The sequence below is a fragment of the Habropoda laboriosa genome, unplaced genomic scaffold, assembly GCF_001263275.1.
Source record: "Habropoda laboriosa isolate 0110345459 unplaced genomic scaffold, ASM126327v1 scaffold15, whole genome shotgun sequence".
Classification (NCBI taxonomy): Eukaryota; Metazoa; Arthropoda; class Insecta; order Hymenoptera; family Apidae; genus Habropoda; species Habropoda laboriosa.
The window spans coordinates 61,743-78,403 of record NW_017100141.1 but is presented as its reverse complement, the minus strand read 5'-3'; the positions used below and the strand labels follow the sequence as shown (position 1 = coordinate 78,403).

At 47.9% G+C, this 16,661-nt stretch overlaps 1 protein-coding gene across 1 annotated transcript in view; it reads right to left on the bottom strand.

Annotated features, from left to right (window-relative positions):
- LOC108570996 (protein gustavus) overlaps window positions 1-16,661 on the bottom strand; it is a 32,854-nt gene that overhangs the window by 4,819 nt on the left and 11,374 nt on the right. Inside the window, exon 2 of the mRNA XM_017932946.1 lies at window positions 1-102. This exon is cut by the window's left edge and continues 2 nt beyond it. Coding sequence (XP_017788435.1) covers window positions 1-102 — 102 coding nt within the window. The remainder of the gene's footprint in view (window positions 103-16,661) is intronic.

The window sequence follows — 16,661 nt, the reverse complement described above, 5'->3', positions numbered from 1 at the left end:
CCCCCGCGGCCGCTGCCTCCGTTACCTAGACCGCCTCCGGTACCGCCAGTCGCGCCGATTCCGCGGCCACGGCCCCCGCTCACGCAACGATTCGCTTTGTACCTGTAACGCGAACACAGTGGAAAACACCTGGTTAGTTTAATTGTCCTCCTTCTTCCATGACAACAGGGGTACACATATATGCCACGGGATATAAAAGGGGGATGGTGGTGGATCGATCTCTCTTGGGATCGTACACGGGGGGGAAAGTACTGCCACCATCCTTTTCTCTCTCTCTCTCTCTCTTTAGTTTTTTCTCTCCGAGCTCGTGAACGTTTTCTTTGCGAATTTGTGGATATGAATTTTCTTTGGGGTACTGTGATGTGTAAATCTATATAATTTCTGGGAGAGTTAATTAGAGAGTAATGAAGTATGGTAATTTGTTCGTTTTCAGGCACCTCTAGCCTATAGGGTGGATTTATCATTCTCCACGTATCGTTTGCAATGATATTTCAGCCTTTCTCGACTTTCTTTTTCAATTATTTCCTAAGCTGCAACTTATGCGTTTAACGTAATAGGATTGACAACGCTGTGGGGTTAAGGGGTTAAATACCACTCGTTCGTTACTTTAATTGGTAACGCGTGGAGAGAATTGAGAAGACGCGGAGAAGCGGGTGAAACCCCAACCTGCAAATAGAAAATCAAGATCGTAGGCGAAATGACAGGCGGTGGTCCAGGACACGGCGCGAGCTCGAGTTCCAACTATTTATTGCCGTGGCCGATCACAGGGCTCGAATAATATCGTAATAAATTCGTGGCGTATCGTGTCGTTCGGTTCCTGTAGCCTCGTCGCCGCGTTTGATGTCGCGCATAAATCGCGGGTGCCGCGGAAACGAGACATCGTTCCAGAGCGGAGAAAACCTTCCCCCTAGTGGTGTACAGCTTGTACCCTGTCTCGTACGCTTTCCGCGGCGCGTGTTCAATGGGGACAATCGCGACAACACCGACGCGTCCGTCGATCGATTACACGCAGCTTGCTGCCTGCAAAACGGAAAAGAAAAAAAGGATAATAAAAAAAAAAGGGAAAAAAAAAAAAAAAAAAAAAAACAGACGTCGACAATTTCTCTTCGCTATTTCTCTCGTCAGATTAAATCGTACGCGTGATTCTTCTCGCGTTCAAAGTGTCCGTCGAAAGCAGAGGGAAATCTTCACTTGTACGTGGTTTTCGTGGAAGTAATAAAAGAAACTCGTCCATCGTGTGTATATTGATAACTCGATTTCGTTCGAATTAATCGTCGACCGCGATAAAAAAGAAGGTTCCGGCGAGAGGGAGACAGGAGGTTGCTCCCGGGTAATAAATTTCGAGGTCTGCGGATAACGTCGATAACGATTGAAGAACTGTTGATAACGCCGAGGAATTAACCGCTTTATCGCGGGCTAGCCGGAAAGTGCAGCGATTTCACGAAATCAGCGTGCGGAACGAGAGAAAGAGAGAGAAGAGACCACGGACCTTGATTAATCCCCGGGAGTAATTTCATTCATTCCCTAGAAATCCACTTAGAGGGAGGATGGTTCGTAGTTCATCGTGAATTAACGTGTTCGCTTCAATTAAAGGTTAACCATCGATCAATTAAACGTTAAATTAAAGCTCCGACGAGAGGAGAGAAAATGCAGAAGAGCTCACTTCGAGACGACTTCTAAACGTCGACATAGAGTCGTATCCTCGTGTTCGATCGGTCTACAAGAACGAACATCAGTTTCCAAATGATAGCACACGTCACGTTTCTCCTCGCGATTCTTTACCAGTTGCATGTTTCATAGGAATTATGACAAGCCGCGAGAGAAACAAGCGACGAGAGGGAACGGTGATCCAGAAAATAGAGACAAAACACGGTTGTCGAGAGGTGACAGCGCGAGGTCGCTCCAATTTTTCCACCTTCAACGTCGCCGTCTCGACCTCCCGTGACGTAACATGTGCGGGCCAGCACGTGACTCGGCTGTATCCGTGAGTCGGAGCTCGTTTCCGGCCGCGGACACCGGACACTGACATCCTGGATCCGGCTGCATGGAGATTAGCGCCCCCGGGAAAAAATCCCGGGGAATAACCGCGAGGAAATTTCATTGGACATTGAAATTTAGACGTTTTCCTATCTTTCGTCGATTTTTTACAATTGCAGGAAGCTCGACGATTTCTTTGAAATTATTCTACAGAAAAAGGTTAGTCTCTCTTCTTTCCGTAGGAATTTTCTCTAAACGATATTCGTTCCCTTTGTCTCTCTCTCTCTCTCTCGACGCTGAAACGATTCGTTAGAAGTTGCAGAGCGAGCTTCCGCGTCGACAAATTAGGTTTTCAGCCTGCTGCCGGGGCAAACATTTACGAAAGTCTGCTGAGAATGCTCGAGGACCCTCGAGGAATCGCGTCATTGTCAGACGGAGAGGGAAAAATCTGCGTCGTTGGACGGGAGACAGTAGTCTGAGCATTTTCTCTCGAATAAAAAATTCCAATGAACTTTTGCGATTAGATTAAACGAGTTTAAACGGATCCTCGTATGTTATAATTTTCACTTTTCAAACAGAGAATAGAGAAAAATTTACAATTTCGCCAACTTTAACCTTAATACGCGTATTTCGATGCTTTATGCCGGTTTCACGCTACTGTTCGCGAACCATGTTCGCCGACAATGTGGACACTTTCGTTCAGAATACAGTGAACTCGTCAGCAAATAATATTCACACAGGAAACGCTTCGTCAAAGAAAAATTTACAATTTCGTCAACTTTAACCTCGATGCATTTCGACGCTTTAAGCCGGTTTCACGCTACTGTTCGCGAACCATGTTCGCCGACAATGTGGACATTTTCGTTCAGAATACAGTGAACTCGTCAGCGAACAATATTCACACAGGAAACGCTTCGTCAAAGAAAAATTTACAATTTCGTCAACTTTAACCTCGATGCATTTCGACGCTTTAAGCCGGTTTCACACGAGAGTTCGCGTTCTGTTCGCGAACAATGTGGACACTTTCGTTCAGAATACAGTGAACTCGTCAACGAACAATATTCACACAGGAAACGCTTCGTCAAAGAAAAATTTACAATTTCGTCAACTTTAACCTCGATGCATTTCGACGCTTTAAGCCGGTTTCACACTGGAGTTCGCGTTCTGTTCGCGAACAATGTTCGCCGACAGTACAGACACTTTCCTTCACCTTCCGCTGAACTCTTCAGCAAAGAGTCTAACCGGAAGGTAGGTGCTTAGCGAATCACCAAAGAATCTATTCGCGAACATTTCTGACCAGCGTGAAACCGGCATTACCTCCTCCGCGCGTCCACGTGCCACAATTCTCACCCTTGCACGAACAAAACCAAACTACGCGGTGTACAAACCATCGAGCAAAGTAGCCGGCTATGAAATATATACGATTTTAAGTGGAGCAAACGTGTTCCAACCACTCTGAATATCTCTAAAGTCACGTCAAGCTCTCTTTTAGAGAACCGACTCGCGTGCAGCCTTTTTCCTCTCTCGTGAGTCATTACGAAACGCGAGCAATTAATCATCGGCGAGTCGAAGCAGCAGCGAGCGAGCGGAGTCGTTAGAGGCTCTAGTCGGGGAACAGGAGACGCGGTCGAGAAAGCTCGAATTTAATTTGCCGCGTCGTAGGAGCCGTGAAACGAGCGAGACGCCCTTCGACGTTCTCCCCTGTATGCATGTGTATCCCCGATCGACGTCTGATACCAGCGTCGTTACGCTTGGACCACGTTTCAACTACCTTTCATCTCTCTCTCAATATGTATATATACGCGTATATCTCTCTTCGTCTGGTTAATCTAGAACAATATTATGGCTGGCCGGAACGGGAGAAAGTAGTCGTGTAATCGAATGGCTTGCTCACTCGCTCCGCGTTGCGTCACCGTCGTCCATCGGGCCGGTTTAAAGAGCTCGCGCCGTCACGCTCGCCCGAGTCGAGCTACTTTCGCGGAAAACCGGGCTCCGCAAATCGCGTGTCCGCGGAAGTGGGCTCGCGAACGGGAGAACGGCTCGGGCGAATTGTGGAAGTTAATGGCTCTCTTTTCTTAGAGGTTTCGCTGCTGGTTTCTTCTCGAACGTGGAATAATGGAGGATTTTTAGAAGTGATCTGGGTTGAGCAGGGTTTGTTTTATAGGCCACGGATCTCGAGAACCTTTTTCTTCCTCCTTTCTCTCTCTCTCTCTCTCTCTTCTTTCTTTTCTCGTTCTATGCGCTATCGGGAATGATGGATAATAAATTATAGCGAACGACTGTTTCGTATGGGGGGAATGATTGATTTCTACTGGTGGGGAGGGGGGTATTGAAACAGATGCAGTTTTTAATTAGAACGATTTGATGGATGAGGTATTTAAGAGTCGAACGAGGCAACTGAATTATCATTTCATCCTTTGACTTGTAACGAGTTCAAATACGACAGAAACAATTACATTAGTAACAAAAATGAATTTTAGAATATCGAAAGTAATTGATCTATAACCCGCTAGATTTTCTATCTAATACTGAAACAGTTTAAATGTACAGTCGGCAAAAAAGATCCCAAGTTTATTCGACGAAAGATTTCAACCCTACGATACCCTGTCGCATAAAACATACACCGTGTTTTCTATCTAGAGGGTTCAGCAACCATAAAATCTCCAGAACAAGCAATCATCCAGGAAACGAACTCGATTCTGCGAGAAACTCCCGCAGCACTCGCCAGTCCCTCCCGCGCCATTTAAGAACGATTTTCACGGAGCTCGTGTGCACCGAATGGCATTCGATTTCGAGAGGAAATACGAGAGCATCGGTCGTTGGAGCACGCCGGAGGCGGCCGACCGGCGGCGGTATTGATCCGCGGGGGTCACCTTTGCCCCACCTCGACACGGGTCCAACCCCCAAATCCATCCCCCTTCGTGCACTCTCTCCCCTATGCCCCTCACGGCCCCTCCAACATCGACAGCCGCCGTCTAGAGGGGGAGAGAGAGAGGCAGCCACCCCTCTGGCTGCAAAATAGACCGACAAAAATGCTCCGGGAAAAATCCGGCGAGCTCTCTCCCTACGGTCTTACGCCTCGAAGCCTGATTCCGGACCGTGTTTCACCTGTTTCCGCCGGATTAACAGGTTTTCGGGGACCTGATTCGTTTCGACAAGTGTCTCTTCCTATTAGAGCCTCGCGCAACCTGCGGGAGAAACGTGCACTCCTTATCTATAATACGATATAATAGAAGCCTCTGGATACCGAGTGTGTAATTTCAGAACAAATTTGTCGTTTGCTAATTATTTTTATTCCAACGAAAAATAAAGTGTGTCTCTGGAAAATTTCAATACAGATTACCGGAGATTCCACCTTGAACAATATTTTTGCAATCACGTTCCCAAGAACGATAGTGTTGAACAAATATCTTTACTAATAACTACAATCAAAGAGCCCGCAACCTCCAATCACGCTCCCCGGTAATGAATTAATAGTAACGTCTTTATTATGCAAAGTCGGGGCTCACCGAGACCCGCAATTATACCTATTTATAATTATAAGCTACCGAGGAGAAGCGAGACGTGAGCCGCATAATTAATGGCGAGGACAGGCGAACCGAAATTAGAAGTGTATTATTAAAGCCCGGGGTTAAAGGTTAACTGCCAGGTGAAACGAAGGATTTCAGCTTTCTTCTCCTTTCTCCCGCTAAATTATACTTAGAGTATCAAAGAAGAAACAAGATAGTCACTTATCCTTCGTGTGTATCGACGAAGCAAACGGCGAGGAGGAGTGGGTGGGTAGAAAGAAACTTCATAGCTCGTGCCATTAGCAGACATCACGCGAGCCAGGCATAAAGCGTCGTAAGGGGTCTGTGGTTGGTGGTTTTCAGCGAGCTTTCCGCGAGAGGATATCGCTGTACTCGGCTTGATAATAGTCAGATCGATCAAACACGAAGAGAGACGAGGGACAGAAGGCGTTTGGCTGCACGGCAACCGGCGAGATATCGGCGAGAGCCGGTTGCCAACCGGCACTACAACGATCGTCGTGACCAGCAGATGTCAATTGCGCTCAATGATAGCGAAACGGCGCCGCATTACGCGTCGTTCGCCCGTTCAGAGGTTCGCGACACGTGCACACGCTGCTCGTAGTCGTCGTCGATGCTCTTCTGAGAAATTGCAGATTGATCTCGGATTCTGTATCGCGTATGCATACGCGACGCTTCCTTGATTAATCGGTCAAGTAGAGAATCATTTCGCGGCGGGGAGAGTAACCGAGGCGAGGTTGATCGGGTTGAAAAATGGAAAAATTTTAGACGGTTACTTCGAGAGTTCGCTCTTTAATACGTTCGTTAACTGTCGCTGTCGCGTCGACAATTCTTACGATTGATCGCGGTTATCTGCGTGGAACGCGTCGTGCGAAATTCGCTGTTTGCGTTAGTTGACACTGTCTTCACCATTGACGCAGCGTGTGTGGTGCAGAATGCATCGGAGTGTGCTGTCGATTTTTTTGAAATTTCGCGAACTTGATGCAAATGTGGATATTGAGAACGTGTGCGAAAATAATTGGAGAAATAGAGGGAGATACCTCGAACAGAATTTTTTCTCCCCCTGACATTTTTTCTATCATACAAAATAAGCGATATATTTAAGGTGGTCAAGTTAGGTGAAATACCCTGTATACATATAAGGATATTGAAAAACAGAATATTTTGAAACTGATACATTTTGTTTAATACATACTAGTTATAGTGCATAAAAATAAAACGTTTTAATTTTTGTAATTTTCCAAAGTATGATACTTGACAAAACAAAGATCATGCCGCCATAGCGGCGACACCGATTTCTAGAACAAAATTGAAATGCCGCCACTATGGCGGCACCGATCTCAAAGGGTTAAAGCTCGATCAAAATACCAAAGAGAAGAATTTAGCACAATTAGTATTTTTCTACGACTACGTAAACTTCGCCTCGAACTTCCTCTAAACTTCACACTCGTCACGTGTCACGAGAGACGCGTTAACACAAGTATACTGATTAATACTAACAAAGGAAAAAGCCTGCTTCTTGTCGTCAGCGTGGGAAATTGATGACAGCAGAGTAGAAGCTACTTGGGAAGTAGCGGAGAACGGGGTGTGGCTGATTGAGGATGTCCTGAAACTACTTGAGCCTTGTTCTGGTAGAACGGCAATTAGATTCGGGTGCAACATGACTGTAGGGCTGAACAGAGGGCCATGTTAGTCTACCTCAGACTATACCCAACTTCCGTTAGGACCTCGATTACTCCTATTCCGATAGTCCTCCCGATTCTATGCAACTACAGAGACCATCTCCTTTGGCCGCCGACAACGATTCTCCTCTAACTTCACCGATACCGCCCAACTTCCAATTAGCTTGCGACAAAATTCAATCGTAAAATAACCTCGGCGGGCGATCGAATTTCGAAAGTATTCAAGGATAGAATCTACACGGCAGATGCTAATTTCCTCCGAGTCCTCGAAACGGAACAATAGACCACTATGGTAGCCGAATTCCCTAATCCTCTAACTCGCCCGCCTCTTTGTAAGTACATCTGACGAAGTCTTGCGCCAGAGCCCTTTCGTTCCATGGAGGCACGATGATCGCACGGCTCACGCAGATCAGAATAAAGCGATAACCGTTCCTGATCTTAATACCCGTAGCCGCGATCAAACCGTGCTCAGCCATTGTTTCGCCGCTCTTCGAGGAGAGGGAGGGTGTGGTCCCAGAGGCCAGTGAAATCCTTAAAAGGTCGCGAAAACGTAAAAAAAAGAGAGGCAACTTTTGCCCATAGTGTGTTGTACCCTGGACAAAAGAGGAGGAGAGAGTGTTCCGCTGGTGGAAAACCTCTCTCTCTTTCTCGTCGAGGGCTGCTTTGTCCTGGCAGCTGGAGAACAGGTGTTGGCCTGGCCAGCAGCCTCTAGCCGTCAGCTGTTCTCTGTTTCTAAGCCGACCGCTAAGCTGCAGAAGGAAATAGCCGTTACTTTGGCTGGCTAGTTAGCGTGAACCAGTCGATTCCTCTTTTTCTCATGCAAAATACAACAGAGCGTTGTCCATGCGACAGGAAGTTCTCCTAGCAACAACGTCAACCCTTTTTCCGAGATACTTCGATTTGTACACGTTTGCGATACACGCCAAGAACGAACAATGATAGGAGAGAGAGAGAGAGAGAGAGAGAGGTCTAAATTTCCAGAACGAAAGGTCTCGGTCTGAGAGAGGTTTGACCTAGTAGTGGTAGAGGTTGGTCGAGTTTGATTCTCTAATTGCTTCGTTTTAAATACGAGAGAGGCTAAGAGGATTAGGAAGGCTCTCCAGGGTCCATTAGCAGATTAATCTCTCCCACGAACAGACGTTAAGATAATTCGCTCCAAGGGTCATACCGTTACGAGGAGAAACTTTCTCATCCATAGTGTATAACCGCAGGAGTTGAACGTTGCACCCGAAAATAAATGTACCAGCGTCAAGTACATCTCCATTCTACACCACTACACACAAACACACACATAATATACAGAGAGCAACGGTTCGATCGTCCGATTCATTTGTACGAGCCACGCCCCGGCGGCGAGTAGTCCCCAAGACAATAGCCCGGTCTTCGCGGCTTGATCGAAGTCAAATATCAGGGCCAGCCGTTAGGCTGTTTCTCTCAGCTGCTCTCTCGCGCGTCCGATTCTTTGAAAGCGCGGCGAGATCACTCTCTCTCTCCCTTCTTCTTCTCCTTAGGGGCCCACTCTGCTCCTTTTTATTTGATTTTTCGGCTCGTTTCAATTACCCCGCCACCTCTTTTGTCTCGCGTGTGTCGCCAAGTTAGAGGGCTCGTAACGCTTGGTCCTCCAGAGCAGAACCACAGAGCGTTCCTTCTTTCTTCTCTCTGTTCGATTCTCTTCCACGAAACACGGAGAAAGAGAGAGAGAGAAAAGACTTCGTTTTTAGCTACTCAACACACTCGACTCTTTTTCTCTGACTCAGAGGATCGCCGACGTATAGCCGGTTCGAGAAGCCTTAAATCGTTCGCGGCCGAGAAAGTGAGATCATCGGCTGTGTCCCCACGCGCTACGAACGCATTTAAGGACGGGTTACGCGGGTCAACCTCGCGTTGCACTCGCCTCCAGTGCATCGAGACACTCTGCTGCACGTGCGTATCAAGCGGGCGATCGTTCTCGCGAGATATTTTTAAGCCCTGTCGCGAAGCCGATCGCGTTTCAAAACTGAATCTTCTGCTAATTTCCTCTCTCTCCCCTGTGACACGTTCCTCGAAGAACGAGTAAAGTGACTTGTCACCGGGGATCTTTCCAAGAAATTTCAATAACCGCTTTCCCAACCATAACACGACTAACAAGTTCCCTTATCTCCTCTGCTCAGGTATGTTAAAATAAACGTTAGTGTTTGCACGCGTAGAGAGAGAGAGAGAGAGAGAGAGAGGGCTGGATCGTGTTGCAGATAAACGGGTCTCGCTGCACGAAGAAAGATGGCGATTGCACGATGGCACAGGTGTCTGAACGTCATCGGGACTTCATTTTTCTCTTCGGTAGGTAAACAGAGCAATTGGAGCAACTCTCGGGAGTTTAATACGGGATATTAGGAAATATCTGGTAAACGTTGCAGCTATGAGTACCTATACGAAAAGATTAACTCGGAATTCTTGTGAAAACGTTGAAACAGTCAGGCGGCGGCTTTCCCTATGGTCGCTCGTTCAATTGCATGCAAATGCAGCGCAATCTCTTTAACGAATCATCGGGAGATTATTTCGTAATGGAACCGAGCTCTGATCCCGCGAAATACCTGTCTCTCGCATGGAGAACCTTCGAAGAAAGTTACCGTTCGATCTAATACACACTGTACTTCTTTCTTAAAAATAGAAAAACAGAGTAGCAATTGCAGCAATCGGCAGAGATAGACTTTTCCATCGAGGAGGATAAAAAGTAACGACAAAGGTTGTGCCGAATGACGAAACTGGGAATCGAGGCGAGAAGATTTCCTCAAGGACTGCGTCGAAGGAAAAACGAAAGGCACAGAGAGAGAGAGAGAGAGAGAGAGATGTAGAAGAGGATGGCGAAGCTTCTCGTCTCTCTGTGCTCACGGATTTCCTCGCGGTCGAGAGCTCTCTGCTCGTGCACGCTTTTTCGCTCTGGGACTGGTTCCCGAAGACGGTGTCCTTGGCGGAGGATATTCGCGCGAGACTTTTCTCGTTCTAGATGCCTTTTTCGTCCGATGGCTAGAAATTCAGTTCGCTGCCGCGGAGAAAATCCCCGTCGAATCTTCGACCAAAGATCATGATTCTCTTACGACTCTACACAACGCACACACTCGTCACAACTATCAATGACAAATCGGTTTCCACTTCGTCCATTAAGATATTTGCCAGAGTTACGTAAAAGATCGTTCCTTCGAGACGGAGTAAAGCAGATGGAAAATGTTTCTTTGAGAGACAAAAACAGGTGATCGTTTTCCTGTTGTACGCTGTTCCACGAAAGAAACCGAATTAGCATATTATTCCTCGAGGTAGCAGCGGGAAGGCTCGAAAACGAGAATCGAACGGGGCGGGGACGTGTTCCGTGGAAACGCGACCGGTTCCCGAGGCGGAACGGAAGGCAAAGTTCACGGCAAGAAACTATCCTTCGCTTAGGCAAACGTTCTTTTCGCCGACAACTGTGACGGCCAGACGAAGCGCGTAACGAGCTAGGATCACGCGACCAGAACAGCTAATCGTCTCTCGCTCTACTCGCGGGACACGCGAAATCGAACCTCCTCTTCTGGCCGGAAGCAGGAAAAAGGAATCGAATAAATTGCTCGCGTTACGTGTTCCTTTTAAGTTAAACCTACCGAGAAACTGAATCATTCTATTTACGACACTCTCCTGTTTTTTCCCTTGCAAGTGTCACAGATTCCACTTGTCACGTTACACGTATCAATTCTATATTTATCCTTGCTATAAAAGAAAAACGTTCTTTCGAAGCGTGAATTTCCTTGAATTTTCTATGCGAAGGAAGCTTTTCAATCTTCTCTCTGTGAAAGATCGAAGAAAGAGCGAGATAGGAAGAAAGCAATCGAGGAGAAAGGCTTGCAACTCGCCTCTACTTGTACCAGTTGCAACCAGAGTCTCTCCGGCGTTATCACGACTTATCGGAAGAACGAACAACGTATCAAGAGCGTTCTCGCTGGCTCGCTTTTATCTGAGGTTGGCGCCTGGCTCGTTTGATCGCCGCGCAAACGAGCGTCGTCCCGGTTCAACGACCCGATTTCTGTGATCTTGCGTGGCCTTGGAAGACAGGCCGGATGTTGCGAGAGAACCAGGCTCTCGCAGCAGCAGGCGCCTCCAGAGAGAGAGAGAGAGAGAAGCGGAGGAACGAGTCACGAGCAACCTATGAAAAGTTCGAGGTCGAAGATCCGCGCGGCGGGCCACAACTTCTCTCTTTCTCTGGTTCACACAGCGTAGTCAAATTTAGCTGGGTAATTTTTGGATCGGTCTCTACTACTCCTTGGATCAATCGGTGAGTAAGTGGAAAAGCGTGAGTCAAACTGGTTAGCAGAACTGACTCACCTAACTGTCTAACAGAGTCACCGCGTATACGTAGCAGCCTCGTGTAAATCTGGGAATCATTTAGTGATTACTGGGTAATAGGAATTGGCGTTTGGTGAAACGATCGGTGACGAAGGTTTCTTTTTATTTCTTTGTTTTTTTTTTGAGAATCGTTTAAAACTATAGGAGAGGTGTAAAAGGTTGAAGGAAAGAAGAGAAAAAGGGGCTGAAGGTAGCAATCGCGACTTAGCACGGGGTTAGCGGGCTGAAAGACGCTTGCACACGCGAAGAAAAGCGAAGGGGCACGGGCAGACAATGAACAATCGTACATTGTTACGAGTTATAGCATTGTTACTCCACCATGGCCGGGCCTCGTGTTCACATAATTAGGCTGTAAACGTTTCGAGACAATCACCATTGTTTTCGCTCTCTCTCTCTCTCTCTCTCTCTCTCTCTCTCTCTCTCTCTCTCTCTCTCTCTCTCTTTGCCCCCTTGGATTAAGGTGCCTTCTGCCACCCCCACCCTGTCTATACGCAACGTTAAACGCGTCGAGATGCTCTCGGTAGATCGAGATGATCGCTCGAACGAGAGCTTCGAAATCGTTCACTGTTCGAAATTGCCTGCCAAGTTGTAACTCGAAAGCGTACGGTCTTCTGATGTTTTATTGAAAGCTTGGAAAAATGGGACTGTGCCAGGGTCTCTATTCTCGAATTCAGAGAAGGTCAGGCATCGATAGATGGACGATAACGGTGGAAGGACCTTCTCTCGACGTCTACACAGGCAAGTTTATCTCTTCCCACGGGCGTGTCCCTACGGAATTTGTTTTTCAACGAGATTATCGCGGGGTATATCGTGTCCCCTATCAGACCGGGATGGAAATAAGGGAGCAACTGGGGGCCTCCAGACAGACGGTTACACCATGAATATCGAACCACCGTTGCGATCTGTCGAATAAAAGATCTGAAAGAGAACAAGAAAAGAACCTCCTTGGATTAAGACACTTCTTTGCAGTAACGTATCGTTGGAAAAATAAACCCTCCACCTTAAAAGACAGCTAAGGCAAGAAGCTCGTTATCGACCGAGGAAAGTAAGCATTATCCGAAGGAGAATAGCGCGACGAAAGGAGAGAAACGGTGGGCCTAGCAGAGGAGTTGGAAGGTGAGAGGCGACCAACAGATAATTTATTGTTATTCTCGGTGCATTCGATGACGCTACACATTCCCCAAGATGGCTGCTGGCCGGCACGAAGAGGAAAGAGGGACGTGGAGAGGAAGACAGAGAGAAAAAGAGCCAGCGAACCTGCACGAGAAAGAGAGAGACAGAGAGGACGAGAAGAAACTAGCAGTTGGTAGCCGTGACCTTGTCTGGTACCCGACCCCACCGTGTGCCTTGGCTTCCACACACATCCTTGCCACCGTCACCCCACTACGCGAAGCGAGAGAACGCGCCGGTGAGGAGCAAATTCTTCGTGGTAGGGAGCGGATACAAAGGTGGTGGTAAGGTAGTCGAGAAGGTGGCCGCGAAGGTAGCCGCGCGACGACCGCCAAGAGGTGGAACACGCGCGCGCCTTCGTCCACCGATTGTTACCTAATTTAATGAGCGGCGACGACGACGACCGGTGCACGTGTCCGTGAATAGTCGAAAGCTCTCGTTACCATTATTCGGCCTCGTTTTACCCGAGGTGCTCGCACATCTCTTTGGGACGAATAGAAGCCGCGGGAGAATGGTATAGCCGGTGGAAGCGATACAACGAGGTCGTGAAATCGGTCAGGCGTGTACACGTAATCTGAACGATGAAACAGCGGCTCGAGGGAGATAAGGAGAGCTAGAGCTTCGTTCAAGGACGTTACATGTTCACTTGGAACTGGTTCTTCCATTGCGGTGTGTTTAAAAAATGTTCAGATGGAGGATTTGACGAAAAACCTGTCGTTCTTTAATGTTTTAGCTTGAGATCTCGTTAGATCTCTTCCACCGATCTCATACACAATTTTCAGAATTTTAATACAGCGTCAGGCAACAATTTTTTACCACTGAGCAGTTCCAGATAGGTAAGAATTTTTCAAATGGGACTTAGCAACTTGAAAAACCTCGACGAAGTAGATTCACAGAAAATTACGGTAAATTGTGACAATGCGTCTCGATCTTCTGGCCGATATCGTATTTCAAGGGACACAAAGTGCTTCGAACAGGCGTATCGAAAGGGAAGGCACTAGCCCGGGACGGAGATTCACGGAATTCAAGCGGAAATTGCAGACGCGGGGATTTATGACGTGGTCGGACAACAACCACCACCGGAAGCGCGTCTGCGGAAACTGATTACTTGAAAATTTATCGAAGACTCATCGATTTCTCGGAACTCTTGCCCCAACGACTCTTGATCTATGTGTGAATAGGCGCGAAGCCACATGATAACGCGTGACATCTTTGGAAAGCCTCGGAGAGATATCCTCGCTTTACCTGGTTCAGCCTCCGCGGCGAACAAAGAGGACCTTTCTTCCAGCGGAAGTGACAATCGTCCGGAACGCTAACGTGGAACAGATGTTCCGAGAAACGAAGCGATCCCAAGTCGAACTTCTCGGCTCGTGCGTGACGCGGAAAAATTTATTTGAAGAAACAATTTCGCAACTCTGAGTACAGAAGGAGAGAGGGTAAGAGGAGATGTGTTTGGAACCGTAGGAGGAACTGAAATGACGAAACTGCGAGAGGAAGACGTACCTCGGTTTTACGAAATACCACTGTCCATCCCTTTCCTCGTTGAGAAATCGAATATCATCGGCGAGCAAAAACGAAAATAGAGTAAAAAAGAGAAGAGGGGTATCGATACACAACGGACACCCGTTCCTGAATTGCAACCTCATCGAAGACAGAGAGAAGCTTCTTCCGGCGGATGTGCAGCGGCGACGTGTCGTTGACACATCCTGCTACCAGGACGACAATAGCCATGCACCCTCCTCTTCCTGGTTGCATGTGCCAATTATGCCACGTAGACAGTGGGGGGTTAAAAACACTTGCACTTTTGTCCTCCTCGTAGCTACTACTCCTCTCGACGAGGCTCTTCTCCAAAGGTCGCGCGCGGCGTATCGATCCGAAAATAAGTCTCTGGCATACCAAAGACAGGGCAGAAATTACTGCCAAGTTAACAAAATGTCTCAAGCTTGAAGAAGTGGTGCCAAGTTGCCTGTTGAATGCCACCGTAGAGGCAGGTCTCTGACGCCTTCGAACCTGACCAATCGAGGTCAAGATCGTGAAATTAAGATCGATCACCGGCATCGGGAAAGTTCGTTGACCAAATCACACACGTCCCCGGTGATAAGTTCACCGGAGGACCAAGCAGGACGAGCCGCGGCGAAGAAGAGTAGAGAGAGAATCGTGGTTCGGTTTGAGGAGAGGATCGCGGAGAGCAAATGGTACCAACGACGGCGTCGAGCGTATTATTAGCATCGTGTAAACGTGTCTGTTGGCCGTGAAACCAGTGAAAGTATTCCATGGACGAGGCACACGGACACGGGGGACGCGTACAGCCGAGAGGCTCGCGGCTTTATCACGAACACACGTTCTACACGTCTCTCTCTCTCTCTCTCTCTCGCTATGTGGTGAAATTCTTTCGAGACGGCCACCACAGGCGCGGCCAGATCTGGGCCTTTGTCCTCTTTGTCTGGAACCCGCGGCCTAGCTGGACCCTTCCTTCTGCCTCACAGCCCGAAACGAGCTCTTTCTTCAGCCGCTCCTCTCACGATTCCTGAACACTCTTCTCTGCGTTTATTCTCTTCTTCTGTCTCGAAGATCGTTTCGAACGATCGCGGATCGATAGAAATTTTGGTCGAAACCCCGAAGAGTTATCGCGGACAGACGGTAGGACCACCGAGGTGGACGAAATTCCAACTGTGTCACGTTCGTTACTCGATATTATTGCACGACGGTTGCGTTAATATTCATAGGCTTGGTTTGGTGAACCTGTCGTGAATTTTTCGGCCACGTCTGTCGGACCATTTTTCTTTACGCGATGCACCCGACGCACGTCAGCATTCCCTCACAATGAGTCAAGAGGATCTCTCGTCGATTGCAATAAACGCGACCCGTTGCCTCGCTAACAGGCTTCTTTTATGGTAGTATGATCTTTCGTGGACGGAGGGGAGGATGAAAATTACGAGATCGTGGTGTCCTCGTTCGCCAGTTTCCCTTTCGAATCTCATTGTTTCACCAGCAGAGACCGTACAAACGAGGCACCGACAACTTACGAAGATCCATGTCGAGATCGATCTCATCAACGATCCATAATCAGGAGCAACTTTACCTGCAGTATACAGCCAATCACCGAAACACCGTTTCGTTATTACAAGAAGCAACCAGAGATCTCCTTCGATCTCTTTCGGTGGCTCAATTATCCGAGACGAAGGATGAAATTTCAGCAGGCAGGCAGCAGGCAAAGCCAGACAGAATTCAGGTCCCCGTTTTGTCGACAAACGTGTCGAAACCGCGAGTTCTCCTTTCACTAATTGTGAAGGAGCCGAGGACCGCGAATATGTGACTGAAATTTACGAAACCTCCAAGCTTTTGCGAAAGTGCTAGGGTAAGCGGTTGCCGGTGAAAGACAAGCCTTCTCTCACACAGCGGAGAATTCAAAAAGGAAACCTGTCGAACGAAGCGTTGCGCGACGACGACGAGGACGGTTGCGTTACGAAAAAAGAAGAAACGTTTCTTCTTCTCCTCGTCGAGAACCACGCTACTGAAACACGCCTCGAAACGAGCCATTCGACCGGCTAAACAAGCTACATTACGCCTCTGTAACCCCGGAGAGAGGTTTAGCCTGGCGAAACATATCTTTTACCATAATTTCAGGCTACGTTCGCGAGGATTCGCGGTCTGGTTTAAATGAAAAGAGAGTGCTTTTTGCATCGGACCATGTCGCAAGAGAAAATCTGTCTAGCCCCTGGTGGCAAATCGACCTTTTCTACGTGGAAAGGGAAAGCAGAGCGGTTGGTTTGCTGGCAATTTGCGAATGATATCGGCTCACGACGGCGACCCATCGATCGCGATCTCTTCGCAGAGAGAAACGAAAAGGTCGCTGGATGCTAATTCGTCGAAAGATAGGCATCGTCCTGGTCTCGTAACACTGGGCCAGAAAAACCATTCCATAGAAGAGAGAGAGAGAGAGGGGGGAACCAGT